The sequence below is a fragment of the Asterias amurensis genome, chromosome 3 (assembly GCF_032118995.1).
Source record: "Asterias amurensis chromosome 3, ASM3211899v1".
Lineage (NCBI taxonomy): Eukaryota > Metazoa > Echinodermata > Asteroidea > Forcipulatida > Asteriidae > Asterias > Asterias amurensis.
Window position 1 is genome coordinate 22,130,296 of NC_092650.1, and position 25,003 is coordinate 22,155,298.

At 38.5% G+C, this 25,003-nt stretch overlaps 1 protein-coding gene across 1 annotated transcript in view; it reads right to left on the reverse strand.

The window, feature by feature from the left end:
- Window positions 1–414: 414 nt before the first annotated feature.
- Window positions 415–25,003, reverse strand: part of LOC139934780 (meckelin-like) — a 32,530-nt gene continuing 7,941 nt past the window's right edge. The window contains 27 exon segments of the mRNA XM_071929184.1: window positions 415–2,476; window positions 3,515–3,657; window positions 4,683–4,753; window positions 5,415–5,476; window positions 6,077–6,133; window positions 6,135–6,154; window positions 7,396–7,429; window positions 7,801–7,827; window positions 7,830–7,913; window positions 8,387–8,422; window positions 8,460–8,540; window positions 9,365–9,445; window positions 9,848–9,988; window positions 10,965–11,021; window positions 12,313–12,492; window positions 13,325–13,411; window positions 14,158–14,256; window positions 14,962–15,117; window positions 16,449–16,569; window positions 17,250–17,370; window positions 18,354–18,449; window positions 19,714–19,771; window positions 21,081–21,146; window positions 22,020–22,106; window positions 22,394–22,496; window positions 23,457–23,602; window positions 24,354–24,422. Coding sequence (XP_071785285.1) covers window positions 2,396–2,476; window positions 3,515–3,657; window positions 4,683–4,753; window positions 5,415–5,476; window positions 6,077–6,133; window positions 6,135–6,154; window positions 7,396–7,429; window positions 7,801–7,827; window positions 7,830–7,913; window positions 8,387–8,422; window positions 8,460–8,540; window positions 9,365–9,445; window positions 9,848–9,988; window positions 10,965–11,021; window positions 12,313–12,492; window positions 13,325–13,411; window positions 14,158–14,256; window positions 14,962–15,117; window positions 16,449–16,569; window positions 17,250–17,370; window positions 18,354–18,449; window positions 19,714–19,771; window positions 21,081–21,146; window positions 22,020–22,106; window positions 22,394–22,496; window positions 23,457–23,602; window positions 24,354–24,422 — 2,364 coding nt within the window. The 3' untranslated portion in view covers window positions 415–2,395.

A 25,003-nucleotide genomic window follows, 5' to 3' on the forward strand; every position in this document is an offset into this window, starting at 1 on the left:
CCTTCCTCATGGTCAAAGAGAATGGAGGTAGCTCATTGCATAAACCATATAAACCATGCATAAACACTACATTCGGAAGTGTCTGTTCTGTCAAAGCCCTTCCTCATGGTCAAAGAGAATGGAGGTAGAAATGTTTCAAGCCTACGTATTATGCAATGTCAGTTGGTAATCTTTTGACACTCAAAGAAAACAGGAAGTTAGGCATGCTATCTTCAGAAAATAATCGCCCCCACCCACGCGACACGCAAGCTAAACAAAAGTTGATGTGATGATTCCTGAAAAGGATGCTTTGCCGACTGTATAATAATTCAGATACTTTTCCTTTCACAAAAGTGTGATGATCACACCCGAATGGAACTGTTTATTTGGACTCTAAGTTTGGACTCGACAAGATTGCAATTAGGGTGTTCGAAGATTTGTTAATTTCTATTTCACATTATGAAGTTGCTTCAACTTCAACCACCACTTGTAAAAAAAACACGAGTTATAAATATAACAGCTGAATTTGTTTCTGAGATGTGCCCCCTTGCTTCATATCCAAAGTTGATAAAAATCACACAGCACGATCACCATTTTAAAATTTTAAGGTTTCTTTCATTGGCCCGTGTACTTGAAGGACCACCAGTTGTATGTGTTTTTGGGAAATCCAGTCTGTGGATCTTTTGTACACACATGGCCCAATTTCAAAGAGCTGCTTAAACAGAAAACATATGACTAACATGAGCAGGATACCAGTTACAAATGGCATTTGACATGGATGTTTGGTTGGTAACTAAATTCTGGTGAGCATAATTTTTGAGTGATTCAGTTACTTTTTTTGCTTAGCAGCTCTATGAAATTGGGGCCTGCATGGTAACATGGTCTATACTGGCAAAACCAAACAAGAATTCTTAATTCTTAATGCATTATAAGCATGGAGGATAAATTATTCCTCCATGTAATAAGCAACATGTTTTATTTACAAGTCTAAATTAACAACAAAATATGTACATTCAACAACAACAATCAGCAGCAAGTCAATGTACAAATGTATTACATAATTATAGAAACAACAGATGTAAGTATGTTATTTGAAAACTTTGACTTTGTATCACCAGCCACATACAAACCCTTGTCCCCCCTTGCCTCAAAACTCCAAAATAAATGAGATCGAAAATAATGCACAAATGAATACCTGTAGGGACAAATTAAATAGACCCCTCACCCACCAAATTATTGCCTCTGCACCCCCCCCCCCCCCCAATAACAAAATGTCTGCTTATGCCAAAGATGACCATGAAACTTTGGACAGCCTTGTAGACACCCTAAGCATTGCGAAGTGTGTCCTCTGTATGTTGCAAGACACAACAATCATACACCCCACCAAGGTCAGCTCTGTTGATAAATGGTTAAGGGCAGAACCCAATGGAACAGTCCATTCTTTACCCATTAAAGCATAGTGATATATTAACTTAGTTTTTACTTTCCCGGGAAAGTACTGAGTATACAGTGCTAACACACATCAGCGTGTGGGTAAAAACCAAAATTAATATTCTTTATCCCCGATGCGAATTTAAAGTCTATTATATCGTTGCGGTACCCCCTGCCAAAACATAGGATTCGAACTGCCTCTAGCTACCGGGCAACCTCGGTAGTCTAGTTGGTAAGACACTGCTCTAGAATTGCAAGGGTCGTGGGTTCTAATCCCACCCGAGTAACATGCCTGTGATATTTTTTCACAGGACTCGGGAAAGTACTGAGTATACAGTGCTAACACACATCGGTGTATGAGTAAAAACCAAAATTAATATTCTTTATCCTCGATGCAATTTTAACATCTACCAACTAATATTGTTAGAACAAAACAAAAGTTCTAAACCCTGCTTAATTACTCTGTCACTAACAGGCCAACGAAAGCCCACTGGGTTACAATTCTGTACAAACACTGACAAAAAACCACACTCTTGCAACTTTCACTACAACTACTTAAAGGCAGTGGACACTGGACACTGTTGGTAATTGTCAAAGACCAGCCTTCACAGTTGGTGTATCTCAAGATATGCATAAAATAACAAACGTGAAAATTTGAGCTCAATCGGTCATCAAACTTGCGAGATAATAATGAAAGGAAAAAACACCATTGTCACACGAAGTTGTGTGCGCTTAGATGGTTGATTTCGAGACCTCAAGTTCTAAATCCGAGGTCTTGAAATCAAATTAATGGAAATTACTTCTTTCTCGAAAACTTTGGCACTTCAGAGGGCGCTGTTTCTCACAATGTTTTATACCATCAGCCTCTCCCCATTACTCGTCACCAAGAAAGGTTCTATGATAACAATTATGTTGAGTAATTACCATTAGTGTTCACTGCCTTTATTAAGGGTTTTGTTTTCTCAATTTATAAACCAAATCTGACTTAAATGAGGAATCGTTCATCAACGAGGGTCTTCTTGGCCAGGTTGGCTCGCCCCACTCCCGCTCGTATCTTCATCATCAGCTGAAACGAAACAGATTTTTAAATGAGTATATTGCAAGATTACTGACAAAGTTCTGGGACGATTGAGGTGGCAGCAAACTTACCAAGAAAATTATTTGCATGTTCAGAACTGCATAAAAAATTGAAATTTACCTGGTAAATCTGCTGCCACCTGGCGTTGGAAAATCTCCCATTGAGTGAAAATGTGCCACTGTGGCCACTAAATTCTCATTTGGAAACATATGGTGCGTCCAAATGGGAATAATGTCTGCAACCCACAAGGTATTCCCAGTGGGACATGGGCATATTCTTATTTGGACGTTCCAAGAGATTTCTATCACCCAAGACCACTCGGCCACAACACCCCACAAATAAAAATGGACTTAGACCACATTTAAAAAAATGCGGATGGGGGAGGAAGGGAGGTTTACTTTTATTTTTATATTTTTTTTAAAAAAGTTTTGTTGTAGTCAAGAATAAGGAAATCATCACAATCACTATAAAACAGAGGGTTTTTGTGTTTTTGATGTTTTCAATAGTTTTTTTTGTAATCAAGAACAATGAAATAATCACAACCACTATAAAACAGAGGGTTTGTGTGTTTTTGATGTTTTCAATAGTTTTGTCGATCAAATTTAACTCCAAGATGACATTTTCTGTAAACTTTTTCAAACAACTACCGGTAAGCACGGTGTAAATAACTGAAGACTTATTGTTCTTGCTTTGTGTAAATATTTGTAAATATTTGAAGACTTATTGTTCTTGCTTTGCCAACATGAATAAAAACCTTTTTTTAACATATTTTCAATTTTTTAACATTTTGAAAAAACATCAGCTGAAAAGGTTGGTTTTTATGAAAAAAAAAACCAAAAACCCAAAACAATGGGGTCGGGGTGGGGGTTTAAATGGTCGGGTGGGGATGATCAACAATTTGTTTTTTATGTGGCCTTGCCTAGTAAGTTTGCGCTACCTAGATTCCCCTGCAAACCACTTTTTTTTATTAGGGTTTCAAGTCATAGCTATGTACTACATGTACCCTCTCCCTCCCAGACTACTTACTGTACTCCCGAGATACGTGATAATAGCTGCCAACACGTAGTTGGTGAACATTAAATCCACCAGGCAAAACAAGAGGAGTTCAAATATCTGAAGTGTAGACTCGTGGCCGTAGAACAGCGAGTTGTCAAATGAATGGCCGCCGTCTTTAGAAAAAAAGAAAGAAAACAGGTGTGGGTTGATGGTTGAAGTGAACATCAAAGATTGATAAATGGGTTGATTCACGGGCTGTCAAGTGAGACACTGTGAGAAGGAGAGTCGGAGTGGAGGGGATCGGCACCGTTTTAAAGCCATTATACACTTTTGGTAAACAGTATTGTCCAAGTCCCACACTTCGTGTATCACAACTTACATATAAAATAACAAACCTGTAAAAATTTAGGTTCAATCGGTCATCGGAGTCGGGAGAAAATAACGGGAAAACCCATGCTTGTTTCCGCGCGTTTCGCCATGACATGACATGTATTTAAAATAAATCCGCAGTTTTCGCTGTTATAAGTTTGTTTTCGATTATACTAATGTTTTAATGTTTTCTCAAAAAGTAAAGCATTTTATGGAACAATATTTCATGAGAAGTCTTTCACCATTACCTTCTGTAAACCCTGTAAGTTATTAGTAAATCTGTGAACTTTTTTTTTTCCTGTACCGAAAGTGTAATAATGGCTTTAAGGAGGTACATGGCTGAGGTGGTTTGGTCATGTGAAGAGAAATGTCATTCAGTGCATACAAATTATGAAAATAAATATTCCTTAAAGGATTTGGGTACGTTTTGTAACACAAAACACAATGTCCACAGATTTACATTCAACTTACACCATTTGAAGATGATGATAGTGGAAAGCGTACCTTAAAATATTACTTACTGAGGAGCTGTAGTTTTTGAGAAATGAGTTAAACAATGTCATGAAAATACTATTTTACATGCTCAAAACATTTTTCGTCTCACGATCACTGAGACATGAATTATTTTCATGACATTGTTTTACTCATTTCCCCAAAACTACAGCACCTCAGCAAGTATTATTTTAAGGAAAACTTTTAAGGAAAGTGTAGTGTAAATCTGTAGACATTATCCACGTCTATATACTACACTAGTATAAAGATAAACAGCTTTTGAAGTAACAGCCCTATGTTTTTTGTCCTACAAAAAGTTCATGAATGAGATGGTTACCATTGTAAAAGAATCCTTTGTCAATCGGATCGTAAAACTCCATGTCGAAAACTCTTTTACCACAGTGGACACTATTGGTAATTGTCAAAGACTGGTCTTCACAGTTAGTGTATCTCAACATATGCATAAAATAACAAACCTGTGAAAATTTGAGCTCAATCGGTCGTCGCAGTTTCGAGATATAAAATGAAAGAAAAAAACACCCTGGTCACACAAAGTGTGTGCTTTCAGATGCTTGAGAAAACATGACAACTACCAATAATGTACACTGCCTTTAACCCAGGTGTGGTGGGTGTACATCCGACAGTATGACTTGAATTAAGATAATTGGGGATAAATTACTGGTAACCTTGCAGATCACACAGGTCAATTATGGTACACGTTCCTCCTGGAAGAAAAAAAATGGCACACACTGGGGTCGACCCAGAGAAGCTAAACGAACGCACCCTAAGTAAGGTTTGATGTTAAAAGGTTGTAACTTGTTTTCCAAAAGCATTAAAATAGACCTTTCCCCATGAAATACGTGAACTGCATGTAGGGCGTGCGCACTAACATTTTGGTTGGCAAAATAAGGGATCATTGTGCTGTTTTGTACACGGCTAATGGGTGTGTGACGCAGACGTGATTGCGCGTCTGGTAAGTGCACAACTCTATGGCGTTTGCCAACCAATAAGGTCTGTACGCATGCGTGAATGTAATTAGCAAATTTCATGGGAAGGGTCCATTGTTCACTTTAGAAGAACTACTGTTGGGAAAAGAAACGGGGTCTTGTGAAAATCTAGTATCTGTACGATCTTGAAAATGCATAAAGGAAATGACAAATGTAAAGTGGTTATACAAATGAATCTCCACAATGGGTTAAATTATAGTTTGAGTGCCCAACGCGTGGACTTAAAGGCCCGGTTCCACTGCAGCGATAACGATTACGATAACGACCCAGGTCAAAAATTCCAGTTCAAAGAATTCAAAATTCAAAGAACCTAGTTAAACTGGGTTTAAACTGGAACTAGTAGAAACCAGTTTGATAAACTAGCTAAACACAGTTAAAACCAGTTGGTTTAATATGGAAAATGGACAGAGACCAACTGGTTTTATAATTTCAACCTAGTTGAACACAGTTAAACCTAGACCAAACCAGTTGGTTAATATGGAAAATGGACGAGTTTTATCACTATCCAGGTTGAACCAGTTGACCCCAGTTAACTAGGTTCAACTGGAGTTTTTGACCTGGGGATGCAAAGAGAACACAATCTATTGGTTGAATATGCGTGTGCGAATTCTCCATGGAACAATCCAACCAGTAAATTGCATTCTGTCTGCGTCGTGATCGTTATCGCTGCAGTGTGGACTTGGGGGGCTTAAGAGTTTGAGACTTTACATGATCAAGAAAAAGCTGCCAGGAATCTGTTCATCGTCTGGTACGCTTGGATCATCTTGTCTGCCTGTGCGTTTTCTTCCACTGTCCGGTCGACCTGTACACGGAGTTATTTTGTTATAAGAGTAATAATTGGCGCAGTAACACATTAGAAGAAGGGGACAATGATGCAGTCCTTATTAGGCAAGTCTTAAGGGAAGTTTTTGAACAAAGCTAGTGATGGAAGAAAGTTTTTTTAAATAAAAATATAAACCAGTCCACAAAACTATATCAAAAGTTATCCTATAACTTCATTGCAAACTTTCAAACTACTTAGCCAATCTTAGGGGACCACCAGGTGGGTTTATTGGCAACCTGTTTCCAGGCAATCTCCAAGAAGAAAAGCCATTCACATTCTAATGTTCAAATAGACATTATGCATATATCGTCATCTCAGCAGGGCGCCCTCACCTAGAGGCCAAAAGGAGGGTTGTTTCATTGGCCAATTGACCCATTTCACCTGCTGTCATCATCAAAAAAAATCTTTGGAATGCGCCATACTGATGGGCAATTTCACTGTACATTTTTTATATATAACTCTATGATGTGCGCTATGTAGTGAAAGTGCGCGTTTTAGGTGACGCGGCATTAATACATGTAAAACCTAACTTGCCCACCAACATGGTGAGCGCGGATCAGTCGCCGCAATGTAACACGGGTGCAAGGGGTCAATACTGTGCGCTGTGCATACAAATCTGTGCATCTCGATTGTTTTTGTCACCGTTTTTTCCTCTAAGATGGCGGCTGGATGACGTCAATGCATAAGGTCTGTTATATTATTGAGGATTGTAACACATTGTTTGAAAAAGTTTGAATTAGAGAGTGGGCCTGTATTATATACTGTGGTTGGTTGCCTGTAAAAGTTGCTTCGTGTCCACTAGGTCCTTATGCTCAAAAAACCTGCTTTGGGAACCAGCCCGTCGATTTCACCGCAATGCAGACCTCCTAATTCGAGATAGGATCAATCCTAGCATTACGTGAAATAGGCTGCAGGTAATAGACCGTATTGAATATGAAATCAAGCGGCTCAAATATCTGACCTACAAGGTGGCGTCTGTGTGTGTGCGTTTGTGTGTGCGTGCATGTGCCGTAGAAAATCAAATCAGGAATGTTGCGTGCTGCGTGCTTCAATGATGTATGCGTTTTGGACGCGTGTACGGTTTTGCCCTACGATGGCGGCTTTTTCATAGCAAAAAAGGGGTTACTCAATACGGTTTGTAGCGGTCTCTAGTCGATAAATGGTTTCCAGCGTAAACCGTGGCAATATTTGAAAATTAAAGAAATCTGAAGAAGCCTTACCTCTACTGCCATCAATCCTAGCGGCTGCACTGTCCTGAAAAACAAAACAAAACAAAGTTGTGTTTACAGAAGAGTTTTGCGGTAACACCATGTAATAACAATCTCTAAATGAGTTGGGGTGGTTCTGAAAAGAACCGTTTGGGGTTAACTCGACGTATCGATCAGTATGCTCTGATCGTCTTCTGGAAGTTGTGTTGTCAAAAGGAAAATTATTGATAAAAAATGTAAAACTTCCACCAAAGCTTTCTGATTTTCAGCCATTCTCCCTCCCCTATGGGAGGCCTGTGGGTGACAAGAAGAGGGGCCTAAAACATGTCTCTCTCCTGGTCCACTCAAAGTCCCCTCTGGGTAATAGACATACACTAGTTACCTCATTGTCAGTCAATATGTGTATAATATACTTACCAGGGGCTGTATGATAGTGTTTATACTGTTTCTCTAAACTTCTGGGGCAGCAACATCTCAAATGTCTGTTGTTCGGAGTTCGGCAGGAGCCCTCGTTGTCCACACAAGTTATCCTGAAGAACAGACCATGGGCAATGCAAGGGGGACAAAAAAATATGATTTTTTAAAAACAACGGGAAAGTTCTGCAGGCATTTGAAAAACTTAATATCAAAGCGTCTTCTACTTAAATTCCACTACTGACCAGCAACATACATATGCACTCCCTCAAAACGACATGTTTGAAAGCCGAGTCAACAATCGGACCACGATATTCAACACTCCATTGGCTTCCTCGATCCTTTTTGCTATAGTGACACTGGTTTCCCCCTCTGCGCTTTACACATGTTAGCATGGAAACAGGCTGTCGGGGACCGTGGAAGAAACCATGGACATGAGGCTGATTCCAAATCGTCAACCACAGTAGTTAAACCAATGGCTGAGTAGCCTGGGTTTTTTTTAGTCAAAAGAGTCAACCTTTAGTTATCCATGGTGCACACTCAAACTTGCTCTATGTTTCACGGAAAAAGGGTGCAAAACCATTCCTACCTCTTCTCTCTTGAGTTGGTCACGCATCTCCTTCATGTCGGTGTCTCTTGAGTTGGTCACGCATCTCCTTCATGTCGGTGTCAGCGAAACCATGGACAGAGCGACCATGGATGTAGTATCCATAGTTACTGTCACTCAGGACAAATACACTGACCTAGAAACACAAGAAAGAATATGTGTGACACATCATAATAATAAACAATATGCTTTAACATTCAGTATTTTCATGTTAGGTATGTGGGACTACGTTTTAATTATGAGACCTACAACATTTGCATAATGCGTAATGGTTTATGAGGTGCTGTGGCTCAATATGCTGCCAATCAACACAGGCAAACCCCTTCTCTTTTCTATATTAGCACTTCTATTCCTTGACATACAAAACACTCAAGACCAACAGCTTTATGTCCCATCCGAAGGACGAGATGTCACACATGGGTGATACGATTGGATGCTACAATGAAATGAAACCATTTCAAATTAAACCAGGGACATTTTTATCTAGAGCAGCATAAAGCATAACAAGTTGCTAAGTACGACAAAATGCTGCTCAGCAGATGTTACCAGCTAAAATACCATTTTAATAATAATAATAATAATAATAATAACGAAGTCTTATATAGCGCACGTATCTACCAAACAAGGTACTCAAGGTGCTGAGTATATACAAACTTTCAGAAAGATAGGTTATTGCAGTGATGAATTCTGAGACCCAATTAGTGAGCACCTTATAAGGGTTTACAAGGTGCTACGGCGCATACAGCAGCCACAGCCAGGAACACCAGGGCGAACCCCTTCTCTTTTTGATAAGTGCACTGGGTTTACATGCGTTACACAACACATGGGACCAACGACTTTATGTCCAATCCGAAGGACAAAGCAATGGTTAAGTGTCTTGCTTCAGGACACAAAAAAATGTATAAAACGATATCCTGCTGTGTGGGAGGCAAGATGACGAGTGTTCTTTCATTTACTCACATTAGCCATGGAGCAAAGATCCACAAAGTTCCTCATGCTGTCTTCAACAAAACGCTCGTAGATAAAAGAGAAGAACACCCACTGAAAAAAACACGAATAATCATCCACAAAATTACTTGAAATTGAAAAAAAAGGGGGAAATTTTTTAGTAAAAAGGGGTGAACAGAAAAGTGCTTATTTGTTTGAAAAAGTTTACAGAAAATGTCATCTACATGAAGGAGTTAAATTTGTTTGACAAAACTATTGAAAACATCAAAAACACACAAACCCTCTGTTTCATAGTGATTGTGATGAGTTCTTTATTTTTATTTTTGTCATATTTGGCATGTCAACAAAACTTACTTAAAAAAAAAAAACTAAAAAAAACACCCTACCTCCCTCCTCCATCCGCAAAAAAAGGACACTCAAATTTTTATATTTTATGTGGCATTATATACTGAGCTGTTGTTGAGAATCAAAAAATATAACGAAATCTATAACTACCTGAAGTAGTGACAGCAGCAGGTATATTCCTGCCGCTACAGCAAACCGCAGAACTCTACTGTAGCCGCCGTAGTAAACATCTGGGTTGATGTAAACATCACTGCGTGGATCGGTCGTTGTAAGGTTTTTGAATCCAACCACCTTTTGGGGAAACAAAATTTAAAAAATTTTTTTTTAAATGAATATAGTTCCTCACTGTTTAAAGACACTGGACTCTATTGGTAGTTACTCAAAATATTTATCATCATAAAACCTTTCTTGATTACGAGTAATGGGGAGAGGTTGATGATATAAAACATTGTGAGAAACAGCTCCCTCTGAACTGGCGAAGTTTTTGAGAAAGAAGTAATTTTCCATGGATTTGATTTCAAAACCTCAAGTTTAGAATTCGAGGTCTCGAATGTGTTGAGAAACCATATCAGTCCCAATGGTGACTCTAAGAGTCTGGGTACTTTTTGTATTACAAAAAACACAATGTCCACAGATTTACCTTAAACTAACATAGTTTGAAGATAATGATGGTAGAAAGCTTCCCTGAAACATTACTTGCTGACAACTACCAATTGTGTCCACTGTCTTTAAAGACACTTGACACTATAGGTAATTGTCAAAGACCAGTCTTCTTACTTGATGTATCTCAACATATACATAAAATAACAAACTAGTGAAATTTCAGCTCAACTGATCATCTAGTTGCGAGATAATAATGAAAAAAACAAACAGCCCTTGACACAACGAAGTTGTGTGCTTTCAGATGCTTGATTTCGAGACCGCAAAATCAAATTCTGAGGTATGGTTTCTCAACACGTTCGAGACCTTAAATTCTAAACTTGAGGTCTTTAAATCAAATTCGTGGAAAAATAACTTCTTTCTCGAAAACTACGTTACTTCAGAGAAAACTGTTTCTCAAAATGTTTGTCACCAGGTAAGGTTTTGTGCTAATAATTATTTTGAGTAATTACCAATAGTGTCCACTGCCTTTAAAGTAGTCTCATAGATTGGTAAGCACTCATAAATTAATGCAAAACACCAAGCAGTTAATTTGTGAAAACTTAATTTAGTTTCAGCAAATGTTTTGATGTATAATGTCTGAGACAAGTTTCTTTTGCAAACTGACCTCCAGAAAGAAGAGCATGGCCGCCATCTGAAAGAAGATGTTGCTGCGTCTCATCTCCTGCAAAATCAAATAAAGAACAAGGTTTTTAATAATAAGTTTAATAATAACTAGTTCTTATATAATGCATTCCACAATAACCTCTCAATGCGCTTGACATTAATGCCCCGGGGCCCACTTTCATAAAGCTGTTTACCGGAAGGCAAATTTAGGCTCAATTACCGCAGCCCCCCCCCCCCAAAAAAAAAATGTGTGTAAGCATGTGTACTTCACCATGATTTCTCAAGTACCGGTAAGTAGACAAATTCTAGGCGAGCGTGCACATTCACCATGGAATTGCATTGTTACGTCACTCGTGTGCTTACCGGGGGTTAGCCAGCATTTACCCTTAGTTAGGGTAAACAGCTTTATGGAATAGAAATTCTGCTAAGGGTCGCTCCGTAAGCACAAAAGGTCTGCTTACATGCTTTATGAAATTCGGCCCTGAGCCAAAAAATTCGGCCCTGAGCCTAAATTCACAGAGCTGCTAAGCACAAAAATGTGCTTAGCATGAAATTTCCTCCTTGATAAAAACAGGATTACCAACCAAATATCAACGTGTTTTCAGGATAAGCAAACAACAGCTGAATACCAGTAACAAGCAATGTGCAACAAATGGAAATTTTGTTTGGCAATCCTGTTTTTATCAAGGAAGAAATTTCATGGTAAGAAAATTGTTGTACTTAAAAATTGTTGTACTTAAAAACCCTTTAAAGACACCTGGAAGTGGTATTTTTTACTATAATATGTGTCTTGGAATATGAATAAACAGTAGTACTAAGGTTCTAAAAAATTAGTTTGCATTTTATTTACAAATTTAAAAGTAGGACCGACCAGACAGGACGCTGTTCGTGATGTCAATCGCGGCGCGATATTTCAGATTCTCGAAGCACGATGGCTTGAAGTGTTTGCTGCACAGACCTGGAAAAGACATCAAACCGATTGCAAACTGACCCCATCTTTAGCTGTTTTGCTTTATCCAGCAGCAATACACCTGGTCGACATTGCAAGTAAAAAATCTTTCGAAGCGTACAAACTCACGACTAGGACTTGCATGTACTTGCACGTACGTATGTTTGATGATAGATCGAGGCAAAGTCTGCCTCGATTGACCTCACAAAACGGGTAGGCGGAGTCACCCCCCCAACAAGTTTATTTATTTTTTAAACAAATAAATCGTTACAAACAATTAGTCAAAAAGTTGTTCATAAACATATACTCTAATAATTGAAGAATAAACAAATTATATTTCCAGGTGACTTTAAAATAAACGAAATAAAATAAATGACGCCCAGCATCTGTTTGTTCTTACCTGCAGTTCATTCCACTCATTGGCCACAAAGTACGTCCTCCAAATGCTGACCGGTGCTACGTTCCCCTTGGCACCGCCAGCGTCATTGGACTGGACCACACGACCCCTTGACCTCTCCCAGTCGATCAGGAAGATATCGCTGAGACACTGGTAGACCAACAAATGCAAAACCTCCAGGCCCTGAGTCCATCAATCAAAAACAGGCAAGAAGGTTTATTTTGGTGTGATCAAGAAATTTAATCTCTCAAAAGATGTTGAGACAATAAACTTAACTCTGTTTACTATAACAGTTTACACTTACTCAAATACAAGAATGTTCTGCTCACTTACCTGACAACCACATATCTTTGAAGTTTAAATTTAGCTAACAAGCAAATGGTCTACTCTTAATAGGGCATTTTGATACAAGACGCTTGTGGCGGCTATGGTCCCAAAGATCGGTGCCTTATGTATCCTTATGTATAAAGACAGGGAGACCAGTCTGTTCTATGACAATTGACCAGTTGACATCCCTTACTGCATGACCGGAAGGTGTGGTCTCTATCTATCAAGGACTTGACAAGTCTTGTCATTATTCTTAAAGTCACTGGACACTTTTGGTAACTGTCAAAGGCCAGTCTTCTCACTTGGTGTATCTTAACATATGCATAAAATAACAAACCTGTGAAAATTTGAGCTCAATTGGTCGTCGCAGTTGCGAGATAATAATGAAAGAAAAATACCCTTGTCACACGAAGCTGTGTGCTTTCAGATGCTTGGTTTCAAGAGCTCAAATTCTACATCTGAGGTCACAAAATCAAATTCATGGAAAATTACTTCTTTCTCGTAAACTACGTTACTTTTATACTATCAACAGCTCCCCATTACTCGTTACCAAGTAAGGTTTTATGCTAATAATTATTTTGAGTAATTACCAATAGTGTCCACTGCCTTTAATGATAAAGAAAATAAAACAACCTTTTAAATCTTTGGACTGTAAGTAAGACATACAAAGAGATAAGAAGGTGTTTACCTTGAAGGCGAAAGCGAAACACAGATACCAGATGAAGGACTCTTCTTGACGTTTCGTCGGGAGAACCAAATAAACCAAGCCTTGCAGCTTTAAAGAAACAAAGAAATTCACAATTATCCGATTATTATTATTTTCTTAAAATTTTTGGGTACGTTTTAACACATCCCCACAGATTTACATTAAACTTACACTCTTTGAAGTTAATGATCGTAGAAAGCTTCCCTTAAAACATTACTAGCTGAGGTGCTGTATTTTTTGAGAAATGAGTTAAACAATGTCATGAAAACACGTTTTACATGCTACAATAATTTCCGTCTCCTGAAACTGTGTGCATGCTACAGTAATTTCCGTCTCCTGAAACTGTGTGAGTTCAATGTAAATCTGTGGACATTGTGTTTTTGTGGTACAAAAAGTACCAGACCCTTTAAGCTCATTTTGTAAATTGTTAAAATGTAAACTGTATTTTTGTTTTTCTTTGTATAATGATTCAAATGAATAAACCATACAATAACAAAACAGTGAACAATAAAGCACTCTATGCTTGAATCTACACTTTCTTGCTCATTATCCTCAACAGAACATTCTGTGAATGAATCTACACTTTCTCGCCCTTCTCAACACAGCATTTTACGCACGAATCTACACTTTCTTATCCATTCTCCTCATCAGAGCATTCTGTGAATGAATCTACAGTTTCTCGCCATTCTCAACATAGCATTTTACGCACGAATCTACACTTTCTAATCCATTCTCCACAGCATATCCTCATCCATATCCCATCAGGCCACACACAGCCAGAATTTAAGATGTATTCTTTATAACCCACATCCTACCTTAAAGAAGGTAAGCCAGTACAGTGTAGTACTAAAGAGGACTATAAAGAAGACGTTTCCCAAAGCACCAAATGTGAAGAAGACAAACTTGAACATCGTCTGAAAAGATCAAAGTGAAAAAAAAAAACTGCCATCCTCTAGCCATCTACATAATTATAGTACAGTTTGTGGTAAACTCTGGTTAACATGAAAAATCTCTTGTGAAAACAATACCAAGACATGCAAGAAAATAAAGTTAGAGGAACACGTTGCCTTGGATCGGTCGAGTTGGTTTTGGAAAAGCGTTTGTAACCGTTTTTTTATAAAATGCATATGGGTAGAAAGATGATGTAAAAGTAGAATACAATGATCCACACAAACATGCCTCGAAATTGCACGGTTATCCTTTTACCTTGTTGACTATAGTAAAAGGAAAACCACACAATTTCGAGGCAAACTTGTGTGGATCATTGTATTCTACTTTTAAAACATCTTTCCAACCATATTTTATAAAAAAGGGTTACAAACGCTTTTTATAGACCAACTCGTCTGATCCAAGGCAACGTGTTCCTTTAAGGGTTTAAAGTCGAGTTTTTTATTTAAAAATGCACTAGCATATTTTCTTTCATAGATGATTTTCAACTCTTTTTGTACATTATTCATCAGAAAGTAAGTTGCCAATATGAAATGAGATCTATCTTGGAATTCAAATTTACAAAACAAATATTTTTCCAAAAAATTCACTCCTTATTAGCTTTTTTTGTTGCTTGTTTCTCCATACTGATATTTTCGACCAAGATCGCATCACATGTCGGCTCCTCCTACCTTGACATCAATGTAGATGAGTCCAGCCCGGCGCCTCCATGCGTTGGACCTTACTAGACCCCAGACGATTCCAACGCCGCTCAAGATGCCTAGAGAGGTAGACAAAGCATACTCTGCGTAGTCTCTGTTCATCTCATAGGTCACTCGGAAATCCACCTGTTTGTCAACCAATAAAAAGGAATTAAAAGTCGCACCATTAGGGACAGTATTGGCAGTTACTCAAAATAAGTGTTTTTTATTCATCATTCTCTTGCAACTTCCATGACCAATTGAGCCCAAATTTTCACAGATTTGTTATTCTATGCATACGTTGGGATACATCAAGTGACAATTTTATTAACGGTGTCCTGGGCCCTTAACCACATGAATGCATACTAGGCAGCAATAAGGGAGTAAAAGGGTATTGACAAGTTCTAAAACGGCCGTTTAAAGCTGGCAGGGTCGTTGCGGCAAGGGCCTTTATCGCACGGCAACGACCCTGCAAGGTTTTAAACAGACATTTGCCCTTTTGTTAAAAAACGTAAAAAAAATACAATTATAGACACTTTGACAATTGAAAATTTGAGGTTTGAAATATTGTACAAAATAAATTTGTGAAGAATCTGTTTGATGCGAGTGGGTTGTGTGTAAGCGCGTGCACTCAGAAACAGACTACGCGCTGTTACTAACAGCTATGAATTGCGATGTGCGGTGCGTGATAATCTTGCCCTCCCGACACGCCGAAGCCAGCCGGTTATAAACAGTTCCAACTGGTCATTATCAACTGTTTAACTACCCCCACGTGACGTGCTCTCCACCAATAGGAGTAGAGAAACTGTCTGGGGTATTTATGAAGGGTTCATATAATAGCTAATTTAGTTATGTCGGTTAACTACAACAGAACACTTTTACAAGGGTGGCTGGGTGGCGTAGTGGTATCTTCCCTTGGCTTCCACTTTTAGGACCCCCCTGTTTGAATTCAACAAGGGCACTATATGGATTGGGTTTCTCAGTCCCTACCTCACTCAATGGCCGCAGGCCTGATACTTCACAGGGGCAACGGAGGCAATTGCCTCCGTTGCCCCTTGTCATAGACCTTTTCGCAAATACTGGGGCGCGCGCGTAAAGCTTGGAATTAGGTGCATTGTGGTCTTGCTGGTAGCAAAATTTGATTCATATCTATCCCACAATGCACCTCACTCAACAGTCTGCGCTTGCGCATTGGTATTTGCGATAAGGTCTATTGCCGTGGTGCCCTTGAAATGCTCCAGTGGAAATTTACAATTTCCTCATAGGGTGCCAGAGAGAAATTGCCTTGGTGCCCTTGCCCTTTCAAAAACGAAGCATACAGCCCTGCCATGGGTATTTACCATGCCAAAATCTCTAGGGTCTTTCCCTCACTTATCTAAAACTGAAACCTCCTTCTTTATCTTCTCACCATAGGATTCTCGGCTAGTATAGTCCTTTGCTCCAAAACCAAAAAGAATAAATAAAATGAAACTTCTTACCGTCACTTCTGTATTATCGTCGTAGTTATTTTCATACGCCAGCTCTGTGTACGTTATCTTTAGCAGAGGGGGATGGATCTTGCCCTCTCTCGTCTCCCCATCGAGCTGTTGCATTGTCACTCTGAAAAAAAAAAAGAAATTATGTGGGAAAACAATTTTATGCAGATTTTTTGGTTACAATTTATCTATTTCAAATGGGTTATTTAGTTTGAGATAAATTTTGTGAAAATGAATTTTTGGTAAAAAAAACATTCAACTTGTTCTGTCAGTGATTATAGAGTTTCGAATGATAAATAACTGACTACTATAGACTTTTTATAGTGGGGAATGTGTAAACATTGAGAATTTTTTTAAATTATATTATAGGTCCAAAATAAGTAAAATCACCATGCCGGTAGGTTGGGTCAAGTTTTCGTATTTTGGGTCAAAAAATGTTTGGTGATTTTATGGTTTAAAATGATACAGAACGGACTACTAAAGACATTTTATTGGTGTGGGTTGGAGCAGTTAGCAAAAACTTGAGATTTATTAAGATATTTGCTAGTTTGAGAAAATTTGTGACGTCGCCATCACATTTTTTCTGGTGCTATATTTTTTGTGATGCTATGGTTTCAAATGATACAGTACAGACTACAAGAGAAAATTTCACTTGTGAGGACTGGGTAAATAAGTTAAAGTTATTAAGAATTTTGTGAAATTGAGTTTTTGGTGCAAAATAATAAAAAAATCACCATGCAGACATGGTCATCTTTTTCAGAACTCGGGTCAAATGAAACAAATTCACCAGTGTACCGTACTTACAGAATCTCCATGCTGCTTGCATACCGAACAACTTTAGCTGGCGCAGTGGTTGACTCTTTCCCGCTGATGTTATCAACGAGAAAGAATCGGCGTGTTAACTGCCAGTTCGTGTTGGCACTTCCTGCCAAGTAAAACAACAGATGAAGGTATTAGGAAAGTTAAGAGGTTTTATTTATTTATTTATTCATTTCTTGTTCATCCTGGGCAATCCGTTCAGTAAGAAAAACTCACTGATCTCCCATGGATCCCAGCTAATAACAATCTACAGAAGTGCACTTAAGATAAAAGATAAAAAAATTTCACAGAAAAACATCGCACATTCATAAAAACAAAAAAAACTAGATCCAAGCACACATAACCTACAGAAAAACATTTTTAAATAGGACGAAGAAAATTAAAGGGGAAAAAATACACATCCATTACAACACACAACCAAATACAAAGAAACAGATGAACCACAATAGAGTAATAACAAATGTTAGGTTCTACACAGATGTTGGATAAATAATCACAAAACAGGACAATATTAGGCCTAGAAATGGTACTCCAAACAGATGGTATAGAGTAACCCCTTGGTCTTTATGGAAGTGGCCGTAATGAATATGTGTCTTATTGCGAACATCGATGAAGCACGCAGCTTTTGGGTACAACGTTTTCGTTGGATAAACGTGCAGTGACGTAAGCTTTAAATAGAAGGTGGTTTTTAACAGCTGCACTTTCGGTCGTTTGCATGACCAGAATAAGTATTGTCGTCCAGTGACTGAATCTCAATTTCTTGATTTGTCTGTTTGTGCAGTTCATAATCATAATCATAGATGTTTAACCCATGTTTGTATGAGAGAGATTGGCTGTTGCCAGCTTGGTGTTTATATCCACTTGTGGGAGTACTGGTTATGCTGCGTGCACAAACGTGAGGAGAATGCAAAAGACACGCGTGCTATTTTGTAAGATGATCGTTGTGTGTGCGTTGATTAGCAGTACACGCCAGTTTGTGTATGATAAATATACGCTATGCAGTTTTTGTCTAATAGCCACATGTTGGGCCGCGTATAACTAGGCCAGTGCGCCCTCTAGTTCTTATATAACTCTATGGTATGAACTTACTTCTGTTAAGGAAGGCTTCATCATCTTGGTAGTTGTCTAATAGGACTGGGATTGCATACAGTGCCTCTTCCCCTGCATCGTTTGTATACTGAAGATCTATAAGCTACTGGTTCAGGAAATGTAACCCGCTTTGTGCATTTTTATAAGTTGCCTTTTACCCTTCCACCGATGTTTGCAAATGCTAGAGCAAATGTCTTACCACTAGATCACTGAGCTAGCAGGTATTATAACACCCCTTGCAAGTATTCTGCCTGCTCATTGGTTAAGAGCGCGTCACATGACATGTCGTAGTTTTGCTAGACGACGGCCGTGTGATAGTGCGTCGGTTTGCCACGCGCTAGTCCGAAGACTAGCACACGGCGCCGTGCGCTAGTCCGACAGACTAGCACACGGCGTGCAGTACCCAGACGTCCGTTGCGTGTACGAGGATGATAAATTAATCGTCTGTAACCACTTCGGATTGCACGACACTACATGCAACAAAGTAAAAGTGTTTGCAATCTGTATTCGCATCGTCCGTGGATTGTAGCATTCAGGTCTGTAACTTAATAATAATAGTACAGTATTTTGAAATGTTTGGGGTGTTATAAAACAAAAATTGACTGCTTTTACTCGTGCAATGGTTTAAAATTATGACTCCCTCGGTGATCCCCGGAGCATTTGCAGCGGGAATCACCTCGGGAGTCATAGTTTTAACCATAGCACTCGAAGCAGTCAATATTTGTATACTGCAACAATTGAATAGATGCTTCGTTTTGCATCAGGGATAAATAACATAGTTTGTCTTTCACCCTAACACAGATGTATTTTGAGCACTGTACACTCAGTATGCCCGGGTTCAGTGAAAAAAGTCCAAAGGCAAGTCAATTGGGTGTGATTGGAACCCATGACCTTTGAATAGCTAGGGCAGATATCTTACCACTAGACCACCGAGCCAGCCAAGTTGATAGAGGCAGTTCAAATCCTATTATTTCAATTCCAATATGTTGTTATCAGTTGATAAACAAACTGGCTGAAAGTCATGGACAACCAGTTGTTTTGAACAACGTCAACATTTTTGCAGGCTTTCAATTTCATATATCTCTCATGATCGGTTGTTTTGTATCCAAGAAGTTTGCTAATTTGCTATTTTTGAATAGTTGTGTGATATGGTTACAAACTGTGGCCATCTGTTTTTTGTCTTGCATTTATGGCTTTCTATAGTTTTCCAACCTTATTGGCAAATTCTCGGGCTGAGACATTGCAATAGAAAAGTCTTTTGAAGAAAAGTGTCTTCAATCAATCAATAAGAAATTATTTACAAAGCGCCAAAATCAACAACAATTGTTGGAAACTAAAGGACATTTGGTTCAAAGGATACACATGTCATAGAATGTTGTCTCGTAATTGTTCCACAAATCTTGGGCCGTCAACTTACACTAAAAGAAACAAAACAATCAAAGAAACAAAGAATCATCAAAATGAAAACACAAATATGCCTACTTTTCCACGATAAGTGTTCTGGGTTCTTTTACATGCACTACCAATCGTTATGAAAGATAAAGCAATTATGGCAAAGTATCTTGCTCAAGAAGTAAAGTAGTTTTTGAGAAAGAGGTAAATGCACACTCATTTATTCAAAGAGTTCAGGTCTAAAGCCTTTTTCAGCCATCTAAAAGCACACAAATTGGTGCACTACAGGTGTTTTCTCTTTTAGTATTCTCTTGCAACTTTGATGACCAAGAGTCAAAATGTTCACAGGTTTGTTATTTTACGCATATGTCAGGATACACCAAGTGAAAATACTGGTCTTTTACAACTAACCAAAGGTACCCAGTGCCTTTGAATGAGTAAGTGCTAGAGTCTGACTAGTTACTTACACCATGGAGGAAGGAATAGAAGGAGCTCGAACGACCCGCAAAACCGCAGAGTAACAAAAGAATACCCTGACAATGTCCCCGTCTAACCAGTGGAAAAAGATAGGAGACCTCCAGCTGGACGGCCGATTAACGAGCAGGATTAGATTTCTTTGTGCAGAACGTGCGGTACCGCCACTCTGCACCGTTGCCTTCGTGTAAAGTTGAATCATTGGAGACAAGAATTGTGAATAATACACGTTTTCATTTACCGTTTGTGGTGTTTCAATGAAACATCATGGCGTATTTTTTTCATTTTTTTTGACTTTCCGGTCACTAGCGGTGGTTCAAAATTTGGGTATTAGCACACGAGGGTGGTTGGTATTTAATTGTGTTTTTCGATTTGGTGAGCACAAGTGTACACAATTTTTATCAGGTCTCAAAAAAGTTGTTACGACATACGACACCATGGTTGAGTGAAGAACCAAGTGCGCACGCGCAAACTCACATACGCCAGTTCGCCCATTGTCTGTATAAGGTATGTGGGTGATTACGAGGTGTCGTTAAACGGTTGCGGTACCGCAGGTTCGACTTTTGAAGTCCCTTCGTTCGAGCTCCTTCTATTCCTTCCTCCATGCTTACACTGAGCAACTATAAATATAAATACTAATAGTAAACTTGCGGGTACAACCATGGGTAAAATCTCTTTTGAAGGAGAAGAGCCGGTTTGGTCTCGACACTTCGAACAGTATACTCTGCTCGTCTTCAGAGCCACCACTCCTTCACAAGAGTTTTTACCCATGGTTGTACCCGCAAGTTTACTATTAATATTTATATTTATAGTTGCTCTTATTCTCCACACCATGCAAAGCTTCAAACACCATTTACTTACACTGGTTGAGTAGGTCATGGCAAAGGTATATGCAGCGTCCATTTCAGACACAGTGTCTTTGCAGAGCTGAAATAAAACACGGAGTATATTTTGAATTTTCAGAAGTTCTCCTTAGAATTATACGAGAAAATAAACAACAGTCAATTCAAGAATAATAATAATAATAATGGGGATTTATAATGTGCCGGTATCCATCTAAAGATGCTCATGGCGCAGTGACACAATAACCAGGAAAAAGTTGTGAAGTCCTCATTTGATGAGTCTTGAGGGAAGTTTTGAACAAAGCTATTGATGGAGAAAGTTTAACATGATCCGACAAGTCGTTCCACAATGAAGGGGCAGCAGAAGTAAATGATCTTTCAACCCATGATGTTTTGGCCAGGGGTTTTCTTAAAAGATGTTAGTTATTAGATCGCATAGACTGGCGGTTGGAAATATGGGGTTGGAGTCCTTCTGAGAGATATGGTGGTAAAGTGCCTTTTGATGAGCGATAGCCATACACGAGGATCTTGAAGATCTTGAAGATGATTCTGTCCTTAAGGAAGCCATTAAGGAAGAAATAATATAATTTAGTTTAGGGTGGTTGGGTTGATTTAGTGGCGTTTTCTTTCCTTGCCATCCACCTCTTAGACCCTGGTTCAAATTACGCCGAGGAAGGTGGGGTACTGCATGGATTGGGACCCCTGTTCGAATCACGCCGGGGCACCACACTCAAGGATCGGGTTTTCAGTCCCTACCTGACTGTGTGAGCTTTCCCTGGAATAACACTTCTAAAGGGTTATCCTTCCATATCTAAAACTGAAACTTTATTTGTCTTCTCTCCGTAGGGTCCTTGGCTAGTACAGTTTGATTTTCTGAGAACTCACAGCTTCAAAACTAAAATATATTTAATGATTTTATTTTTGTAGCTGAGTGAAGGAGAGTGGAGGTATATTTTACCTGTATGACACCACCATTGATCGACACCAAGCCTCTGTAGTCACCATTGGCGCCATACTGAGCTACAAACAGTTTCAGTTTACTGTCCTGAAATAAAACATCAATTAGTAGAATCAATGAAGAGTCTAAAACGGTTCAAAATTCAAGGAACATTACAGAATGGTTTTATTGTTAACTCCAAACGGAAAATAAGTTTTACTAATCAAATATGATATTTAAGGGAAATATTTCAAGGGATGTTTTCTACTATGTTCATCATACTTCAATGTAAATCTGTGATCTTAGAATTTTTCACCAATTCTGTAATGTCCCTTCAAGGGGTTAAATAAATACATTTATGTAGGATTAAATCAATCAACTGTTGATTCTTTTACCGTTGATAAAGGGTCAGCAGAGAATTTTGTTGGGATGGCCGTCTCCATTAGAATCCTGTCAGCTGTATCAATGGAGTACTTCAACCATGGCATTGTCATGGCCCTGGAAAAAAAAACAAGATAATTTTTTCTTCTTTTTCAGTTGGGTGAACGGATCAGCCTAACGCCAGCCCTCTACCATGCTATAGACCTTTATCTCAATATCAACACCTTGGTCATGGTCCCTGTTTCCACTGAAACTATTGCTAACATTCATTGCCCAAACATGGCACCAGACTATTATTTCATCCATCCTCAGTTTGGTTACAATGAGTTGGAATGGAGTAAAATCAAGAGGACCACACTGTGATAAAAGTCTATCAATAATTCAACAATAAATTTATCAGAACCAAAACATTGTGTCTCAATTTGTGATTATTGGTCTTCCAGTAGAAATTAAACTGTTTTTCATGAGTATGAGCAAAGCGAAGGAGCATGAAAATAATAATAATAATAATAATAATAATTTGACGTTGTGTATTGTCGCCGGATTGTCCAGACGGCCATCGGACCTCTCCAGACATGGGAACTGTTTCTACTCCAGAAGTTAATTAATAGTTTTATAATGAAGTTGGTGTTGTTCCAAAAAAATAAAGGTAGTTTGTGAACTGTTGAGCTTGATTTAAGCTTGTAGCGTCAAATTTGTACCTGTAGTTTTAGTGTATACATCTACATTTATATAAGATTAAAACAATCAAACGGTTCCACAAACCAAATGTACGCTTTGAGTTAAGCACATATTTGTGTATGGGTAAAATACAAATAAAGAACTTTACAATTAGAGACAGAGGTTGCCCTAAGCTGCGCTGGATAGCAGTATGACAAAGTGGAGAAGTAGAAGTGTAGGAGAGCTGAGAAGAGCACCGATTGAAAGAGAACAAGTGATGGCTGCAACTCAAGAAGGGCGCCCCCATTACATCTTGAGGAAGAGGCGGCCACAGATGTAGTCTTTGCTGAATGATGATGATGAATTTGTTTCGTAAGATTGGGTCGAATTAAACCCATCTGACCCTCGGCCTCTTACCAGTCTATGTTGTCCGCCAGTATTGGGCTTAGTCCAAACCTGATTTCTTCAAAGAAGAAGCAGGCATCGCTCTGACTGTTTGGATAGTAGTTCAACAACACGCACAGATTTCCCAGAAGTTGACAGGCCAGTAGATTCTGATAAATCTGTTCAAGAAAACATAATATGGGATTTGAGGCATTGCATTGAGTTATCATTATTTGGCTTGGTAGATTATGTTCTTTTAGAGAACTTGTCTTGTTATATATTCTGGTAACACAGAGTGGAGTAGATTTTCGGAATTCAGGAGAACTTCTCTGTTCTTAAAGGATTTTATTTGGGTACTTTTTCAAAATGTCCATAGATTTACGTTAAACTTACAGGGTTTGAAGTTAATGATAGTGGAAACCTTCCCTTCAAATACAACTTACTGAGGTGCTGTAGTTTTTGAGAAATGAGTAAAAAAATATCATGAAAATACATTGTAAATGATTAAAATCATTTTCGTCTCATGAGACAAGATGATTTTCATGACATTGTTTTACTCAAAAAACTACAGCACCTCAGCACGTTGTATTTTCAGGGGAACTTTCTACTATCATTATCTTCAAACTGTGTAAGTTACGTGTAAATCTGTGGACATTGTGTTTTTTGTCCTACAAAAGTTACATAAACCCTTTAAAAGAACTTTCCTACTTATTAACTACTAACTGGGTGGAAGGTAGGAAATCAGCCGGGACTGCTACTTTGGTTTATTGGATGGAGAGGGCTTCTCGTTATTAACTTCACTTCAGCGGAGTGACTGCTTAATTGGTCTTAACGATTCAACTAATTTGCTGAAAATTCTAAAACCCCTTCAAAACGACCTCTCCCAGGCAAACTGTAAGGGGCGCACTGTATCGTGAATAAATGACTTACATTACATGCTGCTTCAGCTCCAAGAAGGTTCTCACTGAAGAACGTCGATACCAAAGGATTATCGAGAACCTGCAAAATATTCAACAATTGTTCACTTTTTGGTCGCAAAAAAAAACCTGGGCCCAATTTTTCAAAGTGCTGCTTAAGTAAATGTTTATTTGTTCAAAACAAATTTAAAATTTACCCAGTAAGTTTCTCTTGTGGTTTATTACTCAAAAATATTGCATAACAATTTACTACTTAGCAGAAACTAGCAGGATACCAATGACAGATGGTGCAAACAACATTGGGGGGCAACCTTATTTTGGTAAGCATAATTCGTTTGTGCTTAGCTTTGCTTTGCGCTCAAGCAGCTCATATTGAATGAAATGAAGTCACAGGACGCTTTACTGATATACCATCTTAACGAGAAAAAGGCTTTTGGATAAAAAATGACCCTACCTTTTAAACTAATTTTGAAACATTGAAATGTTCACAAGTAGTTGGATGTTTTGCGATAATCGTAACAAATATTTAGGCTGTTTGAAGGAAATAAACGTATTTTGTCAATCAGTTATAACTTTATAGTAATGTTTGCGATAACACCACGTAACGATAATCTCTAGGTGAGTTGGGGTGGTTCTGAAAAAGACCGTAGTCTTAACGTTGAG